The 25,806-nt window shown below is 45.0% G+C and overlaps 1 protein-coding gene across 6 annotated transcripts in view; it reads left to right on the top strand.

Annotated features, from left to right (window-relative positions):
- Positions 1-25,293, top strand: part of LOC119386574 (proline-rich protein 5) — a 71,050-nt gene extending 45,757 nt beyond the window's left edge. The window contains exons 2-9 of one of the 6 annotated variants that reach the window (XM_049413179.1): positions 11,564-11,650; positions 12,273-12,321; positions 12,398-12,452; positions 14,025-14,116; positions 16,555-16,633; positions 19,067-19,134; positions 19,735-19,900; positions 25,107-25,293. In XM_049413179.1, the coding sequence (XP_049269136.1) occupies positions 11,564-11,650; positions 12,273-12,321; positions 12,398-12,452; positions 14,025-14,116; positions 16,555-16,633; positions 19,067-19,134; positions 19,735-19,900; positions 25,107-25,219 (709 nt within the window). In that variant the 3' untranslated portion in view covers positions 25,220-25,293. The remainder of the gene's footprint in view (positions 1-11,563; positions 11,651-12,272; positions 12,322-12,397; positions 12,453-14,024; positions 14,117-16,554; positions 16,634-19,066; positions 19,135-19,734; positions 19,901-25,106) is intronic. The other 5 variants (XM_049413178.1, XM_049413177.1, XM_049413176.1 and 2 more) reach the window with 5 other exon arrangements.
- The last annotated feature ends 513 nt before the right edge of the window (positions 25,294-25,806 follow it).

Below are 25,806 nucleotides of genomic sequence, written 5' to 3'. Positions count from 1 at the left end.
CCGAAAGACGCCAGATGTTTTCTAAAGCAATGTTTTTAAAAAAATGAAATTCACAGCGTACATGTAAAATAAAGTGAGCTGCAATCGTCATAACTCATCGAACTTTAGTAAAAACGCGCCCGATCTCACGTCGGTGATGATGTACTGGGCAGAATTCACGGAAGATTCACGGTTTACCGACGAACCTCCGCAGCTTCGCCCACTCTCATCATTCACTCCGTGGATATGCTGTGATTTTTTTTTTTTTTCATGTGTTGAAGTTCAGAATTTCTGAAATTTGATCGTGCTCTCTTCTGAATATGTCCTAATTTTACATTTTTCAAACACGTTTCGAAAGCAGGGTGCACAGAGCAATCACTGGACAAATCCACACCCTACAGGGTAGATAACATTTGGCTCTGAAAATGTCAGCGATGGCGCCGCGTTGATCTGAAGCGACACTCGTACGCGCTAACTAAATTTATCTTTTCGCCTAGGCGGTTGTTTGCTATCGCAAAGAGCCGAGAATGCCGCCACTCCAATGAATGCCTTGTACGCCGATATGTATTCCTCTAATCTGCTGCGCATAACATGGCTGATAAGAGGCTTCTCGTTTATTTTGCCGGCGCTTTTTGAAGCGGCCCGCATTCGCTCATCCCCCGGCCTCGCCACAACGGCGTCCGAAACTAACTTTCCGCGGCAGCTCTTGTATCGTAGAAAAATACTGGCATGAAGGTTTGAACTTTTTTTTTATTGTAAACAGATTATCGTTATTCTAAACGGATTACCTGAATTGCTAGTCAATTTCTGAAAAAATGACTAGCAAACTCTATAAAGCCACAACTACTAATTTACAATAGCAACGTTTTACGACCAGCTTTTGTTTTGCATCAAGGGAGGGGCGCCGCCGCGGTGGTACCGTGGGCACAGTTCTCGGCCGCCTACGACGGTTGTCTAGTAGTATGGTGCTCGACTGCTGACCCGCAGGTCGCGGGATAGAATCCAGGCCTTGGCGGCCGCGTTCTGCCACAGGCAAAATGTTAGAGGCCTGCGCTCTAGATATTAGGTTCATATAGGACCCCATGTGGTCGAAATTTCCGAAGCCTTCCACTGAAACGTCTCTCCATAATATATCGTGTTTGGGGACGTAAAACCCCAACAAAGGTTACTGTCCCGGACTGATGACCCGAAAATCTCGGGTTCGATTCCGGCCGCGATGTTCGCATTACGATGGAGGCGAAATTCTAGACGCCAGTGTATTTAGATTTAGGTACACGTTAAGTAAACCGGTTAGCACAAAAGCGATAGAAAACTGCTCCAATAGCGATCCACTAAGGTGAAGGGATGGTGTCAATCAGGATTAAAACTCTTTTGAATCCATTCGGCAGGCTAAAATTGGTCATATAACGTTGCTAATGTCGGCGGATGTGACTGTCAGAAGTAGTTCCGGCATCCTAGTGTAAGTAGATTTGAGAAATCGCTTAAAGGGGATACTGAAAGGCACCCCGGCTCCGATTTCGCTTGATAAGTGATGATGCATATCTGAACCTTCCGTTTGCTTGCTGATTACCAGGTACGTATGCTTAGCAATTTCTTCCACATGACGTTTTTTCGCGTGTTCAGTTTCATTTCAATAAACTTTAACTGTTAGACAGCACTGGTCCTTTGTCCTTTTCATCTCGTGTCTCTGCCGTGTTCGCGCTGGTGTTCCGAGTATGCGAGGAAATGGTAACACTTGATCAGATGGAAATGCTACGGGCGGGGAAAGGGGCTGCATTATGCGATGTAGCTCATGACGATGTGTCATCCGTGTCGAAAAAGCTGATAGCGAGATATCGCGGCTCCGATGAGTCTAGTATTTCGACATAAAGCGTGGTTACTTCCTTAATGATAGGCACGACGTGTGCATTTAGCGGACTGATACATGTGTGTTGCTTTCCCACAGCGCCAGCTGCTAACATCTGTCATGAAATGGCAATGATAAGCAAAAGAAATTTATTTGTTAGAAAGGGAGCGCGAGCAAGTGAGAACTTTGATTGCACTGAGGGTTTCTTAAAGGACTATACCGCTAGCCAGCACCAATATTGTACGCATTTTCATTACGTTGCACTTATACTTATTAAGGTGGCAAAGTCGGACTGCGTAAGGTCATCCCGGAAGAAGAGGCACCTGTTGTAATTTAGATTGCTTTCGAGATATCTCTATGCAGTCTGGCTCAAGTGCAAATCCTAATGACACCTCGTATATGAGAGCGCCTTATCTTACAGCACACCTCTGGAGTAATACTCCCGGCGGGAAGCGAAAGAAAGCTGCTTCGTGAGCTAACTTCGCCGCTGGCTTGACGCCAAAGGACCAGAATGATGGCGAACCTGCTGAACCGAGCTTCAGAACGCACCGTCGGACGCACAGCACGCCTCCGGGCGGCATGGTGACCGCCACGGTGACCGACCGCATTCCAAGGAACAACACCCTGTCCGCGTCGAGGGCTGCGCTTACCGACGTTCCCGAGCACGAGGAACTGCGAAGTGGCGGCAGGAGACAAAGCTCGCTCGGCCTCTTGTCTGCAGCAGCGTCGACGACGCCGGGCTCAATTCAGGATGCCAAGTTTCCCTCGTAAAGTACGCCACGCTGAATGCATCGGGAGGCGCTCTGCCCAAGAACCGCGACTGGCTGCGGTGAGTAACGGTATTTCTGCGAATATCATGCGAATATATATGCGAAAAAGTGGCAAGACGGAAGCTCGCTTTCAAGCTGTATCGTATGATGTGTGCCCTATTTTCGCAATGAAAAGCATTACAACTACAAACATTATCGAGAGCGCCGTGTTCTCTAACATTCATTCGGACTGTTGCAGGGTAAAGAAAGGTGGTCCAGCGTTTCTGCTGAATTAATTGTTTTTATTTTTGCACGCTGTTTGCACTATTCTAATGAACAGAATGCTTTAGCGTAGTGTTGTCGAGTTATCGGTGCCTATACCGGCGGTATCAACTCGCTGGGCGTGAGGTGCGAAGGTGCTCTGTGGTTCTTATTGAGATCTATTGTTTGCTTTGTCAGAGTTCGGCCTTAACAGCTGTTATTCAGCAAGGAAAAATTGGCCACTTCCCTCTAGCAGGCGTTGCCACAAAATTTAGTGCTTATGAAAGAAGTGCAGGAATTTTAGTTTTCGCAGGGGCTATGATGTTCTCTTTGACAAATGACGTCGCGGGAACTGGTCCTAGCATTTTAGCTGGCATTCGAAAACACCCTTCAGGATCACACGTGAACGCGAACTTAGGCTAAGTAGCAATGTAAGCTCACCTGATTTGAAGTATTGCCTTTCAGAGTTCGGCTGCTAGTTTCCGTTACAGCGTTTTCAGCACTACGGCGTGTAATTAGGTGACGGTTATGAAACACCCGCTGCATCGTAGCCCAGTGAGTGTGGTGTTATATTCGCCAGTGGACGTGTGTTATATTCCTTGGGCGCTTGTGGATAAAGAGAGTCGGCGCATCTTTCTGGAATTTTTCCCCCAGCACATCTAAAAAATGCCTGGCTTTGTTCTGTTAGGAATATCTTGCAGTATTCGGTCTAGCTCACATTTTCGAAAAACTTCAGTTGCGTGTTCTATACATGTTGCAATATATACGGATACCTTATCGTCATTGCGTTACGACACTACGAAGCTTTGGACACTTGAAGGTGTTCTTTCGTCGCCGCCGCACACTCAGCTGTTTCGCTTTCCCTTGTACAGCGCGTCTCTGTCACATCTCATATCTGCATCCGGATGTCGGGTAATCCGTCTTTTATCTGAGCCGCAATAAATATTGCGTTTAGATAACCTGGGAATTGCGGCAAACATGCATTGACAGTACAGTGAAGAAAAAAAAAGGAACAGCGCACATGTGATCACGTGCGGCAGCAGGACCAGATTCGCAAGAGAACGGCGTGGGTTCGGGGGAAAGGGGGACATAAGCGGGGGCGGGGGGTGGCGACGTCTTTTTATTTCTTTGATTTATTTATTCTGGTACTGCAACCCCCACCTGGGTTTTGCAGGCTGGGGTATAATACATGAAAGAAATCCCAACGTAATGGCATCCCAAATATATTACATTCAGAGGTTACAGTAAAAAACGCCCGATAAACAACAAATGCAGGCTCAGTATATTAACAAAGCAGTCATCAAACATGCAAATGAAGCACAGGAACAGGCAACGCATATATCATACAGAATTCCTAGGAATAGACCGACCAAGGCAAGCATCACAATTTGCTTACTCGGCGCGTTTTGTGTTGCCGGGCGGCGCTTTTGGGCAAGCCCGAGATCATGCAGCGCAATAACTGGACAAACACGTGATCTGTGCAAAAAAAGGAACCAAGCAGCAGCACCAAGTCACAAGGTATCAAAAATTCGCTAGAAAGATGTCGCTGCTAAGCGCAGGGAGGCCACGACAAATGGAAAAAATGACACACAAAACACAAACTACCCGCCACGGTGGTCTGTGGTTATGGTGCTCGCTGTTGAGCGAAGGTCGCGGCATCCAATCGCGGCTGCGGCGGCCGCATTTTCAATGGAGGCTCGTGTGCTTGATCTAGGCGCACGTTAAAGAACCCCAGGTGGTCTGAATTTCTAGAGCCCTGCACTACGGCGTCTCTCATAATCATATCGTGGTTTTGTGGCGTTAAACCCCAACAACTGTTGTTATTGGCAAGCACAACTGCTTACAGAAATGCATTTTCCCAAAGTACAATGTCGTACGCTTGCGCAAATGCACTAGATATGCTTAGAATGATTATCTCCTAAAAACTATTTTTGTCGGAAAGGTTTAAAAATTGGACGTTTATTTACTGAGCAACCATTTTGTGAATATTTTCAGCATCAGTGATTTATCTTGTCGCTTGTCATACACGAAGCTTACAGTGCTGCTTGCGCTGAACTATGGTTCACATCCACAGGATTAGAGTGAACAGGCAGTTTTAGAATAGGGTATGCAAAGCTTTGCGTTATCGTTTGTCGCCCTGCGCTTGCGTCGCACACTATCCTTCTGGGTACCCACGTCAAGGAAATAGCCGTATCGTACCGAAGGAACGCTATCTGTGCGTACTCTTTTCCAAAACCTATATTGCAAGCCAGGCATAACGTGTACTTCAAATATATGGTTGTTTTGTTCTGTAGTTCTTTCTGACATACGACACGGAGGTGAACTCAGCAGCGCGCTCTGAACACTTTCTTGGCTTCAGGATATTTTTTAGCCATTTGACCTAATACTTAGCTCTCAGCTGAAGTGTTAAGTTCATGAACATTATATTAGAAAGTTTCGAAGGGGAGCCCCGAAGGATAGCGTCGAGGCCACTGCGCTTGAGCGACACCCAAGTAGCGTTTGGGTTTTGCTGTTGGGGACGCTATTTCTCGAATTTAGCGGCAGCCCCAAAGCCTGTCCCAAACCTTTACGTCAAAAAAAAACATGGCGGCACCCACTGAAGTGACGGCTCTAAGCAAGACCGAACTGGCCCGATTTCTGAGCAATGGGTGCAATTATGAATTGACATATAGGCTATCGCCTTCTCTTTCATGTCTGACGTATAAGCAAAGATTGACCGAATAATAGTACATGTCTGAGGACCAGTTGTCGGTGTAAAAAATTACAGCATATCCACGGGTGAATGATGAAGACCTTGGGCGAAGCTCCTGAAGCAATCATGGTCTCGGGATTCGCTTCTCGTTGAGCCCGTTTCGCGCGGCGTCCTTGGCGCGCACCGTCACGGGATCCGCCTGGCTGCCGCCAAGCGAGCGCCCGCCGCTGCGCATTGTCCAAGCTCCGCCAACTATCCGAACGTACGGCGACGATCCAGGAGAATGAGAGTGGCGCTCGCTCCCCGCGCAACCCCGCGCAGCAGCCAATCGGAGAGCAGCGGCACTTCCAGCGCCATCTAGTGTCGATTCACACAAGCGCCATATTGCACACAATGCTATTGGACCAACACCATCTAGAAATGAGACGAGAAAAGGTGATGACGACACAGATGGTGTACAGCGCATCTAGAATTCGTCCCTGAACTGCAATTTGTATGTAGTTTATATGAGACAGCGCCATCTATTGCATCATACGGGAGATCCGTTTACGCCGGACAACGGAGACGTGACAAGGTTAGACTGAGAGGAGCTACGCCCCTAAATTCGCAGGCTTAACGGAGTTAGGGTGGCTAGAAGTTGGGTTGTTTTGGTTGATCGCAGCAATAATGTGGATTCACAGAAGCGCTGGAAATTACCAGCAGATTAATTACCACTACACCTTGCGAATTAAAAAAAGATATATGTGAACCGAACGTAATTATATCTGCCAGCTTTTAGTTATTATTCATCGTAGTTGCCTTTCCGGCCGTCGTGGCGCTGAAACCGTGACACGCTAACACCGGGCGTAAAAACCTATTTGAACACCACTTACGTCCTGCTTCACAAGGCTAGCATACGCAAATCGCTTGGGGTCCCAACTTTTCGGTCCCTACCGAAAACTCCCCTAGTAACGTTTCACTGCACCTTCTTTGCTGTAGCTACCAGCCATGTCGCAATAAGCCTGTTTTGCCCTATATAATACTGCAAAGTCTCTCTCAGAATTAGTAAAGAACATCATTTTGAAATTCACGAAATTCACTTACGCCACGCTCTCAAAATTCCCGCGAACATGAAGTGGCAGTTAGTATAGAGATCCAGTCAGACATGTTGTCAGGTACGAGATATATTTGCATGCCACACTACAGTTCCTAAACCCTGATCAAAAACTGTGGGCAGTTTGCACCAAGTCGCGCAAAGCTTCGCACAACGAAGCCCGGACCCGTTGCCACTCGTACTCCCCATCGACAGACACGTCTAGCTTCGAGACGGGCGGCTTTCTCCTCGAGAGTACGCAGCCAGGCTACGCACTATAGAGCGGAAGTTGAGCACGATGTCTCCGTCGGCGGGCGTGGCTTAGCTACTGCGCATGCGCGGCTTGACCAGGTGGTGCGGTGTCTGGTCGCCAGACGACGCCATGCTTGCTTCCTCTTCTTTCTATCTTTTTCTGTCTACTTCTTTCTCTCTCTTTCGTTGATGTTCTCTCTGTCTCCTCATCAGGCTCACTTCCCTTTCTCACCCCCCAACTATACTATGCTATACAAGGCTATGCTATGCTGTGCTAGCGCGCCTGAATAGCAGATGAGTGGCGACACTCGCTTTCGGATCCAGAACACGCGGGTTGCAATCCCGCCTCGTTCAGAACTTTTCGGCAAGAATTCTTGTCTTTGTCTTTATACCTTTCTTTCATCTCTCTGTTTCTCTCTTTCTTTCTCTCTCTCCCTCTCTGTACTCGTTCTCAGGTAGCCGCACAATGGCACATTCAAGTTAAGATGATAGTTTCTGCGATGGACTCACAAGAACGATTTGCTCAAGAGGTTCGCTGTTAAAATGCCGTTTTAAACGGATCACGTAATGTACTGCGGTTATAGACAGGGGAAATAAAATTTGCCCAGAGAAAATGGCGAAGCTAAAACAATGACTACAAAAAAGATCCCTATCGTAATTAAATTTCATTTTGCAATACCAAAAGGCCAACCCTTTTCCATATAAAACAATTAGTAAGCCAGGAAACGCGCTAAAAGGAAATACAGTTGGCGAAAGCCGCCCTTCGAGTGCCCACACCAACTCATGATGCTACTGGTTCTGACAGCGTCCGCTAAGGCTTACATACTTCGTATATCAGTAAAATGAGATTACATTAGTTCTTAGCGATCCAAGACAAAATGCGAAAAAAATGAGCATGAAGCCTCCGATGCTGTTATGTTTCGGCACGATGTTCTGAAAACGAGTGGCTGTGGTAATCGTTCAGCGAAAGTCCGCAAAGTGAAGAAGCTTCATGAATGGAAATTGTATACTGGTCAAGGCGGATACTTCCGTTTTTAGTATTTATTGAAATTCTGACCTTTATTTTTTTTCTCTCCTAGCAATATCCTGTATACAAACAGACCTTATGCGATGTATAGGGTGTGTGTAGTATCATATATAGTATACATGACCGCGATACTACCATAGAGTCTCAAAGAATAACGAACTAATTCAGCGTGTCACTTTAGTATCCTTTTAGGGAGTGAGATCCATACGTTATGTACTGTAAACGTATTCGTGTGGTACGCGAAATTTAGTTGTAAGTATTAAGCAAAGGTTATAGTGCGCGGTAAAAGTGTGTTACGGAATACAGCGCGTCGTTCTTCTGAGTGCGCCTCTGTGCCGGCTGGGTAGCGCTTATCGTTTAGCAAATACGTAATAGTGCTCAAGTACTTCGTGATAAACTCATACCTGCTCTTCCCCGAGTGCACTCCTTTTCAAGAGGCCAGGCAGCCGTATGGTCAGAAGTGCATTCTCACGTGCGGATGGATGCAGCGGTGGAGCTATAGATTTCGTCGCCGAAAAACAGCATGAATGAACAGGGCTGTTTTAGTAACGTTTCGAACACCGAGACAGCGGAATAATGCCTCTAAAATATCTTGTTTATCGTTCCATGTTATGCCCTTATGAAAACGCTTATCCTCGCAGTTTTTCACGCATCATCCGAAATAAGCTCTATATTGTTATGCAACGCTATGGGATGCCATATGAATACGCATATGTATTACCATGTCGTAGAAGCCTCGCTTCATGTAATATAAAACAAGACCTGAGATATTGTATGGTACCCCAAGTTTTAATGCGAGCTTTTTTACATGCTTGCGGTCTCTTGTTCTTTTTTGTTTTCGGTGTCTAGGCGATGAACTGCTGCTTAGCAAATGAGATATCATTATTCTTGTGCAATTAGAATAGCGGAAGCATTCCAAGGGTAGAGGGCCTTCGGCTGATATGTGAGAGACGCCACAACAGGGAGTCTGTCTCGCCATTACGCGCATCAGAGCCGCGGTCGCTGCGATTTACGAAGCTTCACTCAAGAATGGCTTCAACTGCGTGCATCAGCGCATGTTAGACGCGGCGTTCTGGGCTATCATATGCGTATAGTGCGCATAACTGCATCTTAAGGACGATGTGACAGAGGGCGGAAATGGGAAATGTGGCGAGGATAACGCGTTCCACCTGTGGGCCTGCCTCATACTGAGAGCAATAATACGAAAAAGGAAAGACAATTGAGAAAGGGAAATGGTAAAGATATGCGCTCATGTTGAGGTAAGACAACGAAGTGGCTTTGTCGGGGAGAAAAGAGAGCGACGTTTACAGGCACACTAGTACACGATTTATTCCTAGTTTACACGCGATTGTCTCCTAGTTGTACACGCTGATTTATTAAACAGACGTTTAATAAAATCATTTACAGTGCGTAAGTTTTTTTGTATGACATTTGACTGCCGCACTTCTATTTGCGCTCATTTTAACCACTCACGTGACAGGCTTACGCACACAAAGCTATTTGACACTAAAGTACGATGGCTGGGCGACGGCCACCTATGCAATATGTTATTTCGGGCCTCTTAACTCTGGCTTGGCTATAGGCTTGATTCACACGGGGTAATATAAAACATGACTTGCAGTCACCGTCAGTGCGCTGGCGGCCATCGTGACACATCATTTTTGTAAACTCATCTGTAGGACGATGGTACCGTAACGCCCCAATGTTCATAGAAATGCCGAAGTGCGATTTTTGAAGGAAAATTAAATGGCGAGAAATTGCTGGTCAGGACGAACGTTGGTGCCGTGCCGTTGACGGTGGCGGAGCGCATCGTCTGGCGGCTGCCTCAGTCTCGCCTTATTCGAAGAGCAACCGAAAACCTTGAGAGCTTGTTGATGTCAACTTTACGCAGAATTCACGATTCGCTGTGTCCAAATATATGTGCACAACTTCAGCTACCACAGCGGTTTAATCATGGTCATAGATGCTAGTCGTCGCGATGGAGACATGCCACCAGGCGTCAACATGAATGCATCCATGTCAAAACGTGTTATAGCTGCCAAACACGAATAGGCATTCTACAACCTCTCATATATCACTACGCAATAAGCGCTACTTTGTGAAGACACGTCTCACTTTCGTGTTATACCGGTTCCTACGACGGAGGGATCAGACATGTTTTTTTTTAATTCTTGCAGCTATGGGCACCTACACCTAACTAGATGACGCTACGTCGCTTTTATTTAGCATTGCAGTGATGCGAAGAAAATGAAATGCGAACATTCCAAAAGCCATCGATGCATGTTTACATTGATGAAATTCAGCGCGGTTCGCGCTTCTCATCGCGATTGTAAACAACTTTGAGGACGTTTGAGCTTCGCCTTCAAGAGTAGAACGCGATAGCGTAATCGGGCCCGTGCGCATCGCCTTCTCAATTGCTAACCTGTCTTCGGTTCTCGGTGCATGCCTCAAACGCGGCGTAAGGCACCGCGCGACTGTGCGCGTAACATTGGCCGTTTCAAACTATCCTAGAATGCCAACTGCAAGTGCAGTTGCGTGGTGCCCACTACGCAATCATTCCTTTTGGGAATCAGCGGAGGGCCCACTACGCGTGCGTAAGGCAACAGGCAAACCTATAGCTGCTGCTCATTTTGTTGATGCTGTTGTAGCTGATGGTGATTGGGTATGTCTGAGCGCTTTGTAATAGGTGACGTTTAAAACACCCACTCGTTGCGCAGTTCACATGTTTCGACGCATGGCGCGATTCTACGCTTCTCCCACGTAATATTACACGAGTTGAGAACACTCCTTCCACTACATATGTTCATATAGTATTTTCTTCCGAAGCAGTTTCGAGAAATATCATAGCTCTGTGGTTGAACACGTGCTTCCCACGCAGGCGGCCTGGGTTCGATTATCAGTCGGACCGAGAATTTTTATTATTGATTTTATTTGCACCTTTCTCGATTTTCGGTCACGGACAAGATGATGATTTTTCGCTCACAATCAACGACTCCGACACCGACATTTCCGCGAAACGAGCGCTTTAACGCTCTACGCTCCCTTTCTTGAGTTAATCTCATGTGTCAAAACGGAGTTTCCTTCGACTGCTCGTAAGTCTACGAGTTCTGGCGCTGCCGCCAACTGCGGAAAGCTTCAGTGCTAAGTTCTTATGACTCTATCGAGACCACTTCTAATAAACCGCGCCGCTCTTGACGATCTGATCTATCATGAGTGCCTCCGTGTGTCACATAGATTTTTGCTGTAAAAGTTCTCAAAATCTGTCGCAGCAAGATGTTTCCGAAATTTCAGTGCAGCCTTTTTTTCTCATTTGCCTTTTCCGATATTTCAACCAACACATGTAGTGATCTTTAATAAAGCTTATTTATTAAGGGCGAACGTGGTTGTCAATAATAAGAGACGCTAAACTCAAACAAATCTCTTCCCGAGATTTCCTTTCTCGAGAAATTCGTTCAATATTTCTGTCACGTTACATTGGCGCATGCGAAGTGCTAGCACGCACTATGAAGGTATACATGAGGCCCGGCATTGTTTTTAATTTATTATTGACATTTGCGCCATACCTGATTGTGTAGGACAGTGGAAACCATGGTAATTTTTTTGGTTGCCTAGAGATAGAAACACGTATTCTTTTCCGCAACTGTAGTCAGTGCCAATAAAAACGGGAACTAAACTTTCTTTACAGGTTGCAACACGCCATCCGACGTCTATTCAAGACCAAGGACGCGTGCTTAGAACCTGGGGAAATGGCCGCTCTTCATGACAAAATACGGTATGTACAGGTGACTGCATCTTTAGAAACACAACCGAATCTTTTTATGTATCGCTGATAGAGACAGCAGTGTTTCTGATTTTCCCACTCGTAAGTATTCCGAGGCTCATGTTCTTTGTTAGGTATATATTTAAAAACCAGCTGAAACAATACTTTACCTTCGCTCAATGTGTTATGAAGGAGTAAGGTATGCTACTGAAGCCGTGTAGGCGCAGGACCGGGACTGATAATTGTATTCGCTTTTCGTTAGCAGCCTTCAAACTGTACGGACTTAGTGAAGGAATTGTGCTCCTTGTGGGAAGCAAATTGGAACGCCCCGCGGGAAGTCGTGGGTGCCGCCCGGTCTCGGAGTTCATACGATGAATTCACGCGCATGCTTAACCTTGCGTATACCACGTATTTTCTGGCGGAAGGTGGCGTCGGCGTTTAGTTCTTTTTGGTATTACATTAATGTGCTTCCGCAATATGTTACAGAGATTCTGCGCTACATCTGCGCTATCTTGAACTAGGCATCTGAAGATGTCCAAATTATCGTCACAGATTACCTGTAATTAAAAAAAGTGAGATCAAGCATATATGTTTAGATATAGTGCTTTTTGCTTTCTATTGTTTCACACTACAGGACTCTGGGAAGCTCGAAGGCAGGTCCCTTCCTTTTCGACTCGATAAAGGTACTGCGCCTACACGCCTTTGTTTTCACGAGTACTATGTTTCATTCACTTAGTTCCTGGCTTTGACTGTTTACAGCACGAAATTGAAGTCTGCCTGACAGCTCTTCTACGAAAGCTGCAAGCTGTGCCAAGTAAGGCTTCTTTTTCACAAGCTATATACGTACAGCCTTATTAGCTGGGCCGCTATTAGTTGCTGTGACAATTCCTTGATTCAGTGCAGTCTGATGCACAGTTGTCTAGAGCGGCCAGTCGGCTGCTTCAGCCGCCGTTTTTTTTTTTGCAAAACTATCTTGAGACCGTCGCCATAATGATACCAAACATAGTTCATAACGCAGGCTGGGTCCTTGTGGTATAATTAAAGCATGAACGGAAGCTCTTAGTTAGCGCGTGGCCCAGAGCCACGCGCTCTACTGCTCTTCAGAAGTGTGATTCAGACTGTAAGAGTTCACTGCAATGCTGCAGCAGCATACGACCGCACTCACTTCATACCGCGACACAGTGCCGATTTGTTGACACTTATGACCCCCTTCCTGACTTCCAAATGTCATCATTTTTTTTCTGTTTTCACTAGCAGCCCAAACGCTAACTTTCTAGTCGGATGCGCCTGAGAAGCGTGTTGTCTGGGTCAGGACACTGGTGCTGCATATGTAGTTATGGTTAAGCTGGTTTTTCCTTTTTCAGTCATACGTTGTAGTAACTTGTGCGCCTGGTTTCTGCTCTAAAACATATATTCAATTAGAGGCTATGCTACAAATTCGGGAATACGAGCTGCAGTAGTTGACTTATGGCGGCATTAATGCATCGTCGAAGAATTCGTTGCTCCGAGCTGTAAGAACGTGCCGTGATCGGAACCGCCGGTCTTAGAACGTTGTGTTGTGTAGCTAATATAATGGTTCCTACTGATGCTTTAAGCTTTGAGGGTGGCGATAGGTAATGTGCATTATTTCGACTAATTATCTTGCGCGTATTCTAGTTTTAGTATTATCTTTTTTCATGATTTATTCAACATGCTTAGTTAACACGGTGGGCTCTATATGCAGCGAAGAAAATTTAAAGAAAATATATGAGAGAGCAAAAATACAGCCCTTGAGCAGCATTACTGGAAGCAGCAGGCATTACTCGCAGGAAAAATAGAAATGAACAACTCATTATAAAAAACAATTATTGTCGTTTTAATGACCTAGTTTGCGACATATGTTGATAATTATTCATTGTAGACTGTCACATCGTGATGCTTGTGACAGAAGATTAAAGAAGTGTATGGCTTTGCAAACACCTCTTACTGTTACCCATCGGAATATCGTTTTATTTGAGCACTAGTCCGTTTTTTATGTGCTTCTAGATAAGTTGTCCGTGTTTTCTCTTTAGTGCTGGGAAGCCGTCTAGGCAAATAAGCGAAATGTACGAAACATAAATTGTATTATTTTACAATTGCTCAAATAATGGCTTCTTTTTAATGAACGCCATTGTAAAGTATTTTCTGGCCCTTTGTGACGAGGACACATAGAACAATGCAGTGCAATGCGATGACTGTTCGTGCACACAGTCTCGGGTTTCAGTTGAAGTCTATATGCTTTGTATCATGCAGTGTTAACCTCAAAAAGTTGAATACAATAGCCGGCATAATACAATAGATAAAAATTATTTACGCTGCTGAATTTAATCCGGCTCTGGCTTATGAATTTCCTTCTCATTCGCTGCAGGAGAGAGACTGCTGGAATCGCTGTCTTCCGAATGGGAAAACTTGTTCCGACATGTCCTGCCCACGCTTGACATGATCTTGTACGTCGTCAAGGCACGCACCTTTCGACAGTTCTTACCGCACCATTCGCCGGCAATAGCGGAAAACCAATGTTCTTTCACGCCTCTGTGAAGTGTCTAGTCGTCAGAATTACTCATATTCCGGATTTTACATTAGAGCTAACCGCAGGAACTGCGTCTTCCAACAAGTGAGGGTTACTGCTTTAGTAGTGATCATTTTCGTTGTATTTAATCTGCGTATGTAGAAAACTGCCTCACTTCGCCTATATTGTCTATGTCCGGCATAACATGGCTCTTTTCTCAATACCCATTTGAGAAAGATGTCTTCAATGCATCACGGGGGCTGACGAAGGAACAGCTGTGAAGAATTAATGCATTTTGCAATAAACCTGTGCCCGCCGTAGTGAGGTCATGCAGATGTATACCGTGAGTTGAATATGTGCGTAAAATTTATGGCGTATCAAGACATAATAGTTCCATTGCTCTTTTACCCCAAGAACCACCTCACAGAGCGGTCAGAAATTGAAAATTACCGTTATATGATAAGCAACGTAAAAGAAAACGTATCAGTGAAAAGGCAAAATTGTCACTGGTCGTTGATGTGTGCCTGCTATACGGAATAGATGCAAGAGATGTTATGGAAACGCTTGAGCTTAATGCAGGCCCGTAGCCAGGGGGGTGGGCAGAGGCGCCCCCCCCCCCCTCGAAATCTTGAAGTAGGTGTTTTTACGAAAATAAATAATGAAAATGGGTGTGTTTCTCAAACAGTCAAGGTTCACAGCATGTGCTTCCCCCCCCCCCCCCCCCGCCCCCGAAAAAGATGTCTAGCTACGGGCGTGGCTTAATGGATGGGATGTGCTGAACTTGTGAACTAGTTACGACTCTTTATGTTTTGTCTCTGGGAGCGCGGAAATTTGACTGCAGCTTAGAAGACCCGGTTTAATCGACACTGTGGCCTGCCGTATACTGTGCCACTGCTTTTTGTAGTTTTTTCGTCGTGTACGCTCGATGTCCGTTTCGTCTAACACTAATTGTCTTTCCTGTTTGGCCATTGTATTCCTTGTTACACAGTGAATATTCCAGCAGGTAACTAACGTTTGAACTAGTGCAGGTAAAACATAAATTTATATGATGAATATAATCACTTCCGGTACTTTAAACTAAAGTCATTTCGAGGGCGCGAAATTTCCAAATGAATATGTGAGCTCGACGGCCCAAAACAACGCCCAAAGAAAGATATGTCGGGGAGAAAGAGACGGCTTTTCGTTCGGACGCCGGAAATACCGATATGGGACACAGGAGAAGCTTAAAACATACATTCATTATACTCGATAAAAAAATATTTGGGAGGACTTTTTTGAAATTGCGTTGGGTTTGTCAATATTTGTTCCACATTTTCCGCAGTAGACATAGATGGGTCCACAGAGCTATAAATTTAGAACGGCTGAGTATTTACTGTTTTCTGGGCAGGCTTGCCTTTCAAAATTACTAAAGCCTGTTTAGGGGTGTACTAAAGTAGCTGGAGTAACTTGCTTGTCAATTCTGACGCTCGAGAGCAATCTCGCACAAGAACAGGAACGAAAACGTACAGAAGAAAGCGTACCGGCTGTTTTTCTGCCTTTTATGCTACCGTCCTGGTAGTGTAGCTCCCTACGGTCCTACAGAATAATCTTGTGTCACGGGCGGAGAAGGGCAGCGAATGACGACCACGAAGCGAAGTGCTGAGCGGAACGCGTTTGAACTGCGGCAGCGTTGTACGTTTTTGCTGTCAAATATACTCTGCGTATATTGTTTCTTCCCCGTAACATATTTGATGGAGGTGCGGGGTAGTCAACACACAATCTCCAGCTATTGTGCTTCTTCTTAACAAGGACAATAGGGGAGGACCAGGGACTGGTAGAGGGTTCTATTATGCCCTTATGAAGCATTTTATCCACCTCCCGTTGTATAATAACACGCTCCGGTGCTGACACACGGTATGGCCTTCTGTGAATGGGTCGAGCATCACCGGTATCAATGCGATGGGTGACCACGGATGTCTGGCCCAAATTACGGTCGCCGAAGTCAAAGATGTCCTGGTAGGAAACGAGGAGGCGGCGGAGAGCAGAGACTTGCTCTGAAGTGAGCTCTTCGGATATCATTGGCCTGAAGCGGTCGCAAGAGGAACGTGAAGCGTGTTACGTTTCCGTAACACTTGAAAGAGGGACCTATCTCTCACAAGAATGCGCAGAGCATGCCGGTTGCTCATAATCGCTGTTCCCATTGAGTTAAAAGAAGTAAGAGACACAGTGTGGTTTGAGGCTGTTTTACTAGGCAGTAACAACATTTTCTTGACTTTTCAGTGCAAATAATTTCTGTTCTTACTAAAGCATCAACCAGTATATTCGTGGGCGTTAATGGTAATGGTTCGGACAAATCCCACGCGATTGACTATACTACACATTTTTTTTTTTTTTAAATTTCTGTATGCAGGGTAAAGGCTCAATGACAGTGAGACAAGCATTTCTTGTGGTATTCCGAGATTCAGTCGTGACAAAACTGGATCTTGAAGGTATGTATCTGTTTTCCTCACACACAGTTGAAGAAACCGGCTCATTTATTCCTTGGACTGGGCTCGGTTGCTAAGCCGAAAGACGCGGGTTCTATCCCAGATACGGCGGTCGTATTTCTATCCAGGCGAAATGCTATCCACTTGTCATATCTGTTTAGGTTCAAGTGCGCAAAAAGGATATGGACAGAATGAGGAACGAAGACACGCACACACTGGTGCTTGAATGCACAAGTATTACTAACGAAGAAGCTCCCCTCGACACCCTCGTCAGCATGCCAGAGGCTCAATGCTGTGCGATGTTGTACACATTAAAGTAATCTAGACGGTCGAAATTGTCCAAAACCCTCCACAATGGCGTGATAATCATATCACGGATTTAGCGCGTAATACCCCACTGTTATTTGACTATTATTCTTTCTTCCATACACCGCTTTTTTTTATTGATCGAACTGTCCTGTAAGCAGTAAGAAAAACTACGTTGCTTACAAAGACGTATTGCAAACTTGTCAAAAGTTCCTTCAGCGGTCCTGAACGGAGAATTGTGTGAGGGGGACATTTCACTTATCTATCGCCACTTATCCTAAGAAATTGTCCACTTTGAAGCTTGCAATATATACGAGAACTATTTTATAAATAAATGATCTATTTGCCTGCGTTTGTGTTACGGTAAGCACTTACGTTGCATGACGTGTATTCCGAAGCACCTTTTTAAAACGAGTGTAGTACAACAGCGTGGCACATTAAAGTCGACTTTTCAAACCATGTAGTGACCCTCTGAGTCACAGCTGGGTGGGTCCCCGGCTAATATTTCAGTTTTGCATGCGTATATATGTACCTCCCCCCCCCCCCCTTACAAGCACTTCTGGCTACGCGCCTGATCTGAGTTCGTACTTGGCGAACATGAATCAAGTACAGTCATGCAAATAACGCTGCGAAATGGGGAAGCTGTGTAAATGTGTGTAGCTTGGAAAAAGAACAACCTTATATGTATCTATATTTCTCGCAGTGCAGCAGTGCAGACATCACTACTATTAAGGGCTACGAGGTATACCTAATATTTTGGATATCACTGAAGACATTCTGATAGAAGCATCACTGCAAAGCGTACTTAGCTGAGACCTCCATTTTGGAAAACTGACATTAGTAAGGCTGGCATCACACTTCTTGCAAGGCCATGGTTTTAAGTTGCGTTTTGCATTGAGTATGAATGTAGCGCATATAGATCAGGTCAGCAAAAAGCCTTTTTTGAACACCGTACAGTGTAGTATTCTTTTGTACTTTTGTAATCTTGCTTGAAATTTAAAATAAATGCCACTCTGCTTATTGTTATACTTCCGCCCACTTGGGCGCATGACATCAGACAAAAATCAAGCAACGCTTGAAATAATTTGCTTGGTGCAGTATACCTATGTGGCACAGGCATTTGCACACTTAGCGGGAAACTCCGAGTTTGGCTGTAAGTGTGGAACAGCCTGCAGACACTCAAGTAGATTATTTCTTAGTTTTCTTTAATGAATTGATGAGAAATTGACAAATATTGCTAGGTTCAGTTTACAGTTATGATTTGCGAAACTGTTTGAGCAGGAAATACTCAGGCAGACAGTACGCAACTGATTATTTTTATGTTAGGCTAGGAGGTGTCAGTGAGTGTTGCCTCATTACGTATAAACCAGATCTCGCCAAACTCACACTAAGGCCAACCAAGAGCATACAGTCGCACCAAGACAACTAGCCATTTCACTGTCGGCTTCAAACGTGCACATGTCTGCAGCTGCTGAGCATTGCGATCGAGTATCGTCTGTGGAAGTGTCTTCTCTCGTTCACGCCACGTCAGTGTATAAGAAGCCATCTGAGTGACATTGCGTCACATTTAGATGCACAAACAATCAGTGGACCACAAAGAAACTTACATGCTGCTTAGCACTGTCTGCGACAAGTACACCAAAGAAGTATTGCGCCGTTGCCGAGTTCTCGGCAAGATACTATGCTGGACTAGTGTATTTATTGGCATTATGGGAAGCAACCGACAAATATCGGGAAAACGAAGGAAAAAGGAGGGAGCTCCACACCGTCAACCCAACCTTCATTGCATATTCAGTTACGTATGCACAGCGGGACGCATTAGAATGAAAGTAAGCAGAGTGTGAAACGGGCTCCGTCGGCGTTGCTTCAATTTTGTCTTTCGCTTTGGTAAGCACTGTTGCACACTGAGGGGAGAAACACGATAAACGTGACAAGTGAAGCGCTAGTTGCCCTGCAGTCGTCGCATGCGTAGCTTGCCTCACTAAATTTTACATTCCTTGGTCTTCATGACATATATTTATCTCTCTCTCTAAATTATATAACTTGATGCTGCAATTGTAACAGGATCGCCGAACCGTGACACTTTTTTTGGTATTGTATAAAAAAATTTTCAACTGTTTATTCATACAGATCTCATCAACCAAGAGACTCGCCATGTAGTCCCCGAGGGAATCCGGCATATGCTTCTGATCCTTTATGTAAGCCTGTGACCTCTTTGTAGGACAGATTGGATTCAATAATGCATAGGTGCACATTTTATATCGTTTGAATGACTACAGCTCGGTGGCACATTTGTGCTCATATGCCACACTAATTTTGTGGGAGCCATATTGAGCAAAATGGTTATTTTAATGCAAGATCCGTGAATGCACAAACTCATTGAAACATAGAGAGAACGATATTGACATAATCAATGGATCATGCTTTCGCCCATGAAATGCAGCAACAAGCGCCAAAAAACATGCCCGAGCCGTCGTGAAAGATGGTGCGGCCATGCGAGAGCAGTAACATGTCGTTTGCTAACGAGGAGTCGTAATTCTCGAGAAAATAAGTATGCAACAATTCTACGCTACTAGACAGCTGCATAATACGCTACCGAGCGAATATGAAGCTCAGTACTGCACAATGACAGACCGAATGACGTTTGTTATCTAGGAGACACTATGTGGGTATCACAAGCGATTGCCTGTTTCTTACATGGAACACTTTTTTCTCTGCAAATATAGACATCATCAACGTGTCCCACAAATTTTATCAGTAATACTATTGATTTTATATTTTATACCGCTTTGATGCAGAACGTCAGTGACAGTTATCCACCATTGAAGACAAAACTGAAGCTTGAAGGGCTTCTCGCACGGCTACTAGTTCCCTTCTTGGGTTTTCAAGGCTTATACGAAGGCACGCCTGAACCCACGGTGAAATCTGCCGAGCCAGAGGTCGCCGCACGCCGAAAGTCAGCAGGTGCGTTTATACTTCTGGATGTCATGCCACATTCCTTCTTTATGTTATACGCCAACGCAGACTCAAAGACGGAAAAAGTTAAATGTAAATTCGGCAGGCAAACTACACACGTACCTTACCACACTACGCACTTATACACTTTTAGTTCTCTTTTAAAATAAACTGATTAAGGAACATAGACCTGGTTTAAATAAAAATATGGTACTGCGACTTTACGGACGACATGTATTTTTTAGGCATCATACGGGACAAAAGCTGACGTCAGGACATGACAGGTGATTCAAACCGCCTGCTCACACGCAACAAGTTGCCAGTGAGCTCTCGTTTCGTCGCCTTCGTCTCTCCCGCGTCCTCGTTTTTCGTGCTACTTTTACAATTTCCAAGCCGCCCCACAAATATTCATTCTAAGTTATATCGCACCGCAAACTTCTTACAAAGGCTACACGCGTGCGACGATGTGCCACAAAATTAATCATTATTTCGTTTGCACAAGATTGCCTATAATACGACTTGCCACTCCACACTATCGCGAAGAAAACCCGTGCACAAAGACTATCATGTGACACCACGCACGCATATCTGACGCCGAGAGAGATAATAGTATTCCATGCAGACTAACGGAAACCAGGCTACAATCTGCGAAAGCGTGATACAGTTCGGACCATTTACTGGCTGTGTTTACACACTCAGACATCTTGTGGAGGTGTGCGCCCATTACAACCACCATGGACTAAGGAAATCTTGAGCTAAGCAGACGCGTTAGGCGAAGGCACGATAAAAGGCGAGATCGACGACGTCGACCGTCTCGAAGGTTTACGTCATCATCATCATCAATATCATGAACCTTTGCAGTTAAAAAACGATCAAGCGAAACAGATTTTACGAATTTCTCGATCTGACGAATAAATTTAAATTCCCCGGCGGGTACGCATAGGGTTCAATGTTGTCATGAGCTCGAATTAGCGAAGCTATCATGGCACTTAACACGATTTAACAAAGTTTTTGTGGAAGTGAATAAGGAAAAAATGCTGCAATTTCTGTCTACTTCTGACTCAGACGGGTTTTACAGCGAAAGGTGTTATGAGATCATTTCAGCGGCCGTTTTTGGCGCCGTAGTTGTCCGCTGCCGCCGCCGGTGTCCGTAAGCACTATCGCTCGAAATAAGATAAGAAAAAAATTCCAGGATGGAACGAGGTTCGAACCTGGGTCCTCTGCGTGGGAGCCCAGTATTCAACCTCCGAGCTATGCCTCGGCTTGAAACTGCTCTGCAAAAAGACCCTGTACAGGCTTCATGTCGGGAAGGAACCACATTACCATATGCAATATAGCGTGGTAGAAGAATAAAATAAGCACCAAGCATCGCACAACGCGAATTCTGTAACCAGGCGTCACACAATGCGAATTGCGCAACGAGTAGGTTGTTGAATGCTTCTAACCCATTACGAAGGGCTCCCCCCATAATTCTTCATCGTCATTAGGCACAGCATCAACAAAGTGCGCATAATGCCCTACATGCGTTTAGTAGGTACCACGGCTCTCCGTAGAATGACAAAAAATGGCATAGTGCCTGCTTCCCTACTTCTCAAAAATTAGTGATTTATAGCGTAGTGGGTTCCACGCAAGTGCACTTGTATTGGTTGCCAAGGATACCCATAAGCGCAAGATCCATTTCATCGGGGTGTCAATAAAGTTCTTCGCCCCCCCCCCTCCCGCTCTCTCTCTCCCATGTCAACGTATGTTATACAGCATGGAGGGGGAGGGAAATAGTGACCGGGCGTCGCCCAATGCAAATTGCATAACTGGTGGGCCGTTTAAAGCTTCCAACTCATTACAAAGGGCTGAGCCATAATTCTTCATCGTCATCAGTCGTCGCTTCAACAAAGTGCACATAATGCCTTACAGACGTGTAGCTGAATATTGGCTTAGTAGGTGCTTCCCAACTTCGCAAAAATTGTGATTTATGGCGTAGCAGGTACCTTGCTAGAGTACCTGTACTAGTAGCCCCAAGAGAGCATACAACGGGCTCAAGAAACGCCGATCTTCCAGCTTTCGCTGTGACTGTGCTGCGGTTTCAGCGCAGGCCTGGCGTTTTTTCTTTGGGAGTTCGCTGTAACGCTATCGCTTTAAAACATCTGGCCGCCCTAATCACGGCCCTAGTTTCATTTCGACGGGTCCACACGCTGCGCCCATGCACGGAACGGACTGAATAGTCCGTAGCGCTTTTACGTACCAAGTGGTTCCAGGGGCAGTGGTGGTTTGTGCTGGCCAGTATTGCCAGATGCTACCGAGCTAACAAGTAAATAATCATCACAAAAGAAGCCCAGAAAAAGCGGCGCGACTTTCGCGAAAAAGCCCAAAAGAAGTGCAACTGTAATGAATTTCCTTTCTTGAAAATATTTCTAATTATAATAAAAAATTGTCGCTGAGATACGAAGGGGAGTTGAAAAAAATCGCTAATTGTTTTGTACGACGAAAATATGCGCAACTATGTGTGTTCTCATGCGTTTCCAGACTTACGTCTGACTTCTACACTCAACTACACAAAGTCATCGACAAGCGCGCTCTTGGTGATCGTGATGGTCACTAAAATAACTATATGTGATGAAAATATGGAAATAATCCAAGAAAACTCGACAAGCGACTGAAAAATTCTACAGGCGACTCGGGCCATAAAAGAAGCCCAAATCCATCTATTATAAGCGAAACAGGCAACTCTGGTTGTGGCTATGAGTTCTCCCACAGGAACACGGTCGTTGCTTTCTTACTTCATGGTTTATGAAACGTGGCGCTGATCGTCTTCTCGCAGCTTTTTTGGTCTGTCTGTCCGTACACTCACTGTATTCGTTCTCCCCGTCCATGCATATCGGCAGCTTGTCATAACTTCACGCGGCAGCCTACCTCACCTGTATCACCCCGACATGGGGCGCTCCATGTGTCCGGCCTGCCCTGGCGGTCTTTTCACACGCGCAGGCGTGCGTTAGCGGAAAATAAAATATCACGATAGCTTTCGCATGTTGCTACGTTAGTATTATAAATTTCAAATAAATTAAAAATTCATGTTTTGATTTTACGAACTTCTCGATTTTACAAAACAATTCCAACGTAGTCATCACTTAGTTAACTGGAGTTTCAACCATATGTCTACGGCAGGACGAATCCACCTCCCAATGATTCCCATTTACCCTGTCATTTGCTAGCTGATTCTATATTAACCTGCGAACTTCTTGATTTCGTCACCCAGACGCTCCTGTAGTCTGGGTGACGAAATCAAGAAGTTGCTGTCCTCGGCTGCATTTCTCTCCTTGGTGCCCATTCCGCTCCTGTAGCCGACCACCGCTTATCTGTTCTTCGCGTTACTTGACATCATCATCAGCCTGTCTACGCGCACTGCAGGGCAAATGCCTCTCCCATGTTCCGCCAATCAACCCGGTCTTGTGCTTTCTGCCGCCATGTTATACCTACAAACTTCTTAATCTCATCTACCCACCTAATTTTCTGTTTCCCCCTCACGCGTTTGCCATCTCTTGGACATGTCCATGAGATGTTACTTGACACGTCCATGTCTAATTATTCCACTCAATGTAAATTGGGGCTACGGTTACCCCTGTTTGTTTTCTAATATTTTCCATCTACGTGTTAGTTAATCTTATGCCTATCGGGAAAATGATAGGCGTTCCATTGAGCATAGACTGACTTGTTGAAAGCTAAACAACACCAGCTTCTTAAAGTTGTTTGCGGTAGAGCCCAAAGGATCTAAGAATAGCAGCTTATTCTTGGTCATATGCCTAGCACATCTAAACACATCACATTGCCGAATGAAAAAAGGGAGCTTTTCAGTTTTCGGTGATGGTTAGCAAGAACGCTGTAGGCTTGGGAGAGTTATTTCACCGCCTAGTAGTCATTGCACGCCTTTTGATACCAGGTGGCATACTTCACTGGAGAAGACAAGCGATGGATAAACATACATTCTAGTAAAAAAAAGATAATTGTCGTTATAATTGCATCAGGAAAGTCGATTCGCAACGCGATTCATAACGATTCATCAATGGTAAACTGCAGCAAATGCACTTTAGAAGAGTAGAAGTTTGGGCTTCACTTCACCGAGTATGCAGCAAATGGGGTTGGAGGTGTTTTGCGCTTTGCTTTTGTTGAGCTCTTAAGAAGCAACCTATCCGGTGTAGCGAGAAATTCTCGCTACACCTGATACCCAACTAACAGGAACAGAGGATCTGTTATTGCGCCTGTATGGAATGTGAATTACTATTTTTCGCTGGATCACATGCTTTTCTTGTCGTTGGAGGAACAACGGAGAGCTGGTTGGAAGAGCGCAAACGCGATCCAGTCATCGCCCATACAATCCAATCGTGATGTGATAGTTGGCAGGTGCGAATAAACTATCGAAAAAACTGCGCCTATGTCCTTTACCAAACGTTATTTCTCTTCTCATTTCACCCATTCGCATTATGGTAATTGAAAATCTGCCCCAATAGATTTTGCATTCTTCTAAGATTTGTCTTGTTCACATCACATTGAAATCAAGTGAAACCGTGCGCTTACAGAGTAGGTCACCTGCAACGTGCGCGACGTTCGGCGCCACTCCATACTTATAAAGCTGTGGTTCTTACAATGCTCAAATGTGCATATGTCGCATTGAACCTACACAAAATAACTAATGTCGGCAATATCGAATCTGCCCGCAAGAAGGCAACGCGCTTCATTTGTCGTCGCTATGACGGGTATTTTCGTACCTACTTCCAATATTCATTGTCTTCAGCTTACCAGCCTCTCTTCTGGACGTCACTTTGGATGTTTGAAGTTTATACCTTGATTCACTCCCCACGATTTCATCCACTTGGCAACTGCACCACACCTGCTAAATCTACATCCAACATACATGATCATGAGCTGAATGTCTTCCTTTCGTCGCCACATGGATGCGTTCAGTTTTTTTCTTTATTCTTTCTCCACGCTATTCAAAGGCGGAATGTTTGATCTTTCATGTAAAACTTTTATCACCTGCTGAATTTCTATTGCACATTGCTAACCAGTCATATACATGTTCAGGGTTTATATTCTTCATGTTGATCCTAAAACTGCCCTATGCATGGTTAAGATACGTTTTCGAGTGTATAATTCTCTCTAGAAGCTATTGGTTATTTGCATGCTTACCGCGCTGATTTGTTTTATTTTATGATTTCGTTTTCAGATGGCGTGCCGCTGCCCAGGAAGCTGTCTCGACCAATGAGCTCCCAGCCCCGCCAGATCGAAACTCTGCACGAGCTTTTCCTTACGGCGCTTCGGAAGCAGCCAGATTTTTAGCTGTTTACAAATTTCCTGCATCCACATTGTACATAGTGCATTGTCACTGTATACGACAAGGAATTTATTAAAAATTCCGCTGTTTACATTGGAGTTTCTTTTCACATAGTTTGAACACGTACATACACTGAATTCGTCTTGATCCACGGGAGCGCTTCTGCAACATGCCATCTCATGCACTTGTGTGGGGTTTTTTCCAAGAACACTATGTAATGAGCAGATGTGTCCTACGACGTGCAGCAGCTGACTGCGCTCCTTCAAGGCTCAGATTTGATCGATGTTCGGTTACATGCAATTCCCACTGCTGTATGGGGTTATGCTGACACAAGCCCTATCCATGAATGATGCCCTATCCAAGGAGAAAAGTGCCGCATTTTCTTCCGAGTTTCTTGGTAAAACATTTTTTTTTCTTTGATCAATACACTTTACGCAAGGTCATCGCATAGCACATTGTATTCAGAAGCTTGAAAAAGAAAATTTGCCTTGATCGGTTTCTTACGTTGCAAGTCAAAATGATTAAACTTAAAAAGGCATTACCTAAGTAGGTACAAAGGTTGCCTCGAAGGTGCGCGTCGAGAGCATTATAA

Source organism: Rhipicephalus sanguineus, chromosome 3, assembly GCF_013339695.2.
Source record: "Rhipicephalus sanguineus isolate Rsan-2018 chromosome 3, BIME_Rsan_1.4, whole genome shotgun sequence".
NCBI classification, from domain to species: domain Eukaryota; kingdom Metazoa; phylum Arthropoda; class Arachnida; order Ixodida; family Ixodidae; genus Rhipicephalus; species Rhipicephalus sanguineus.
Note: the sequence above shows the minus strand (reverse complement) of the source record. Positions and strands in the feature narration are given on the sequence as shown.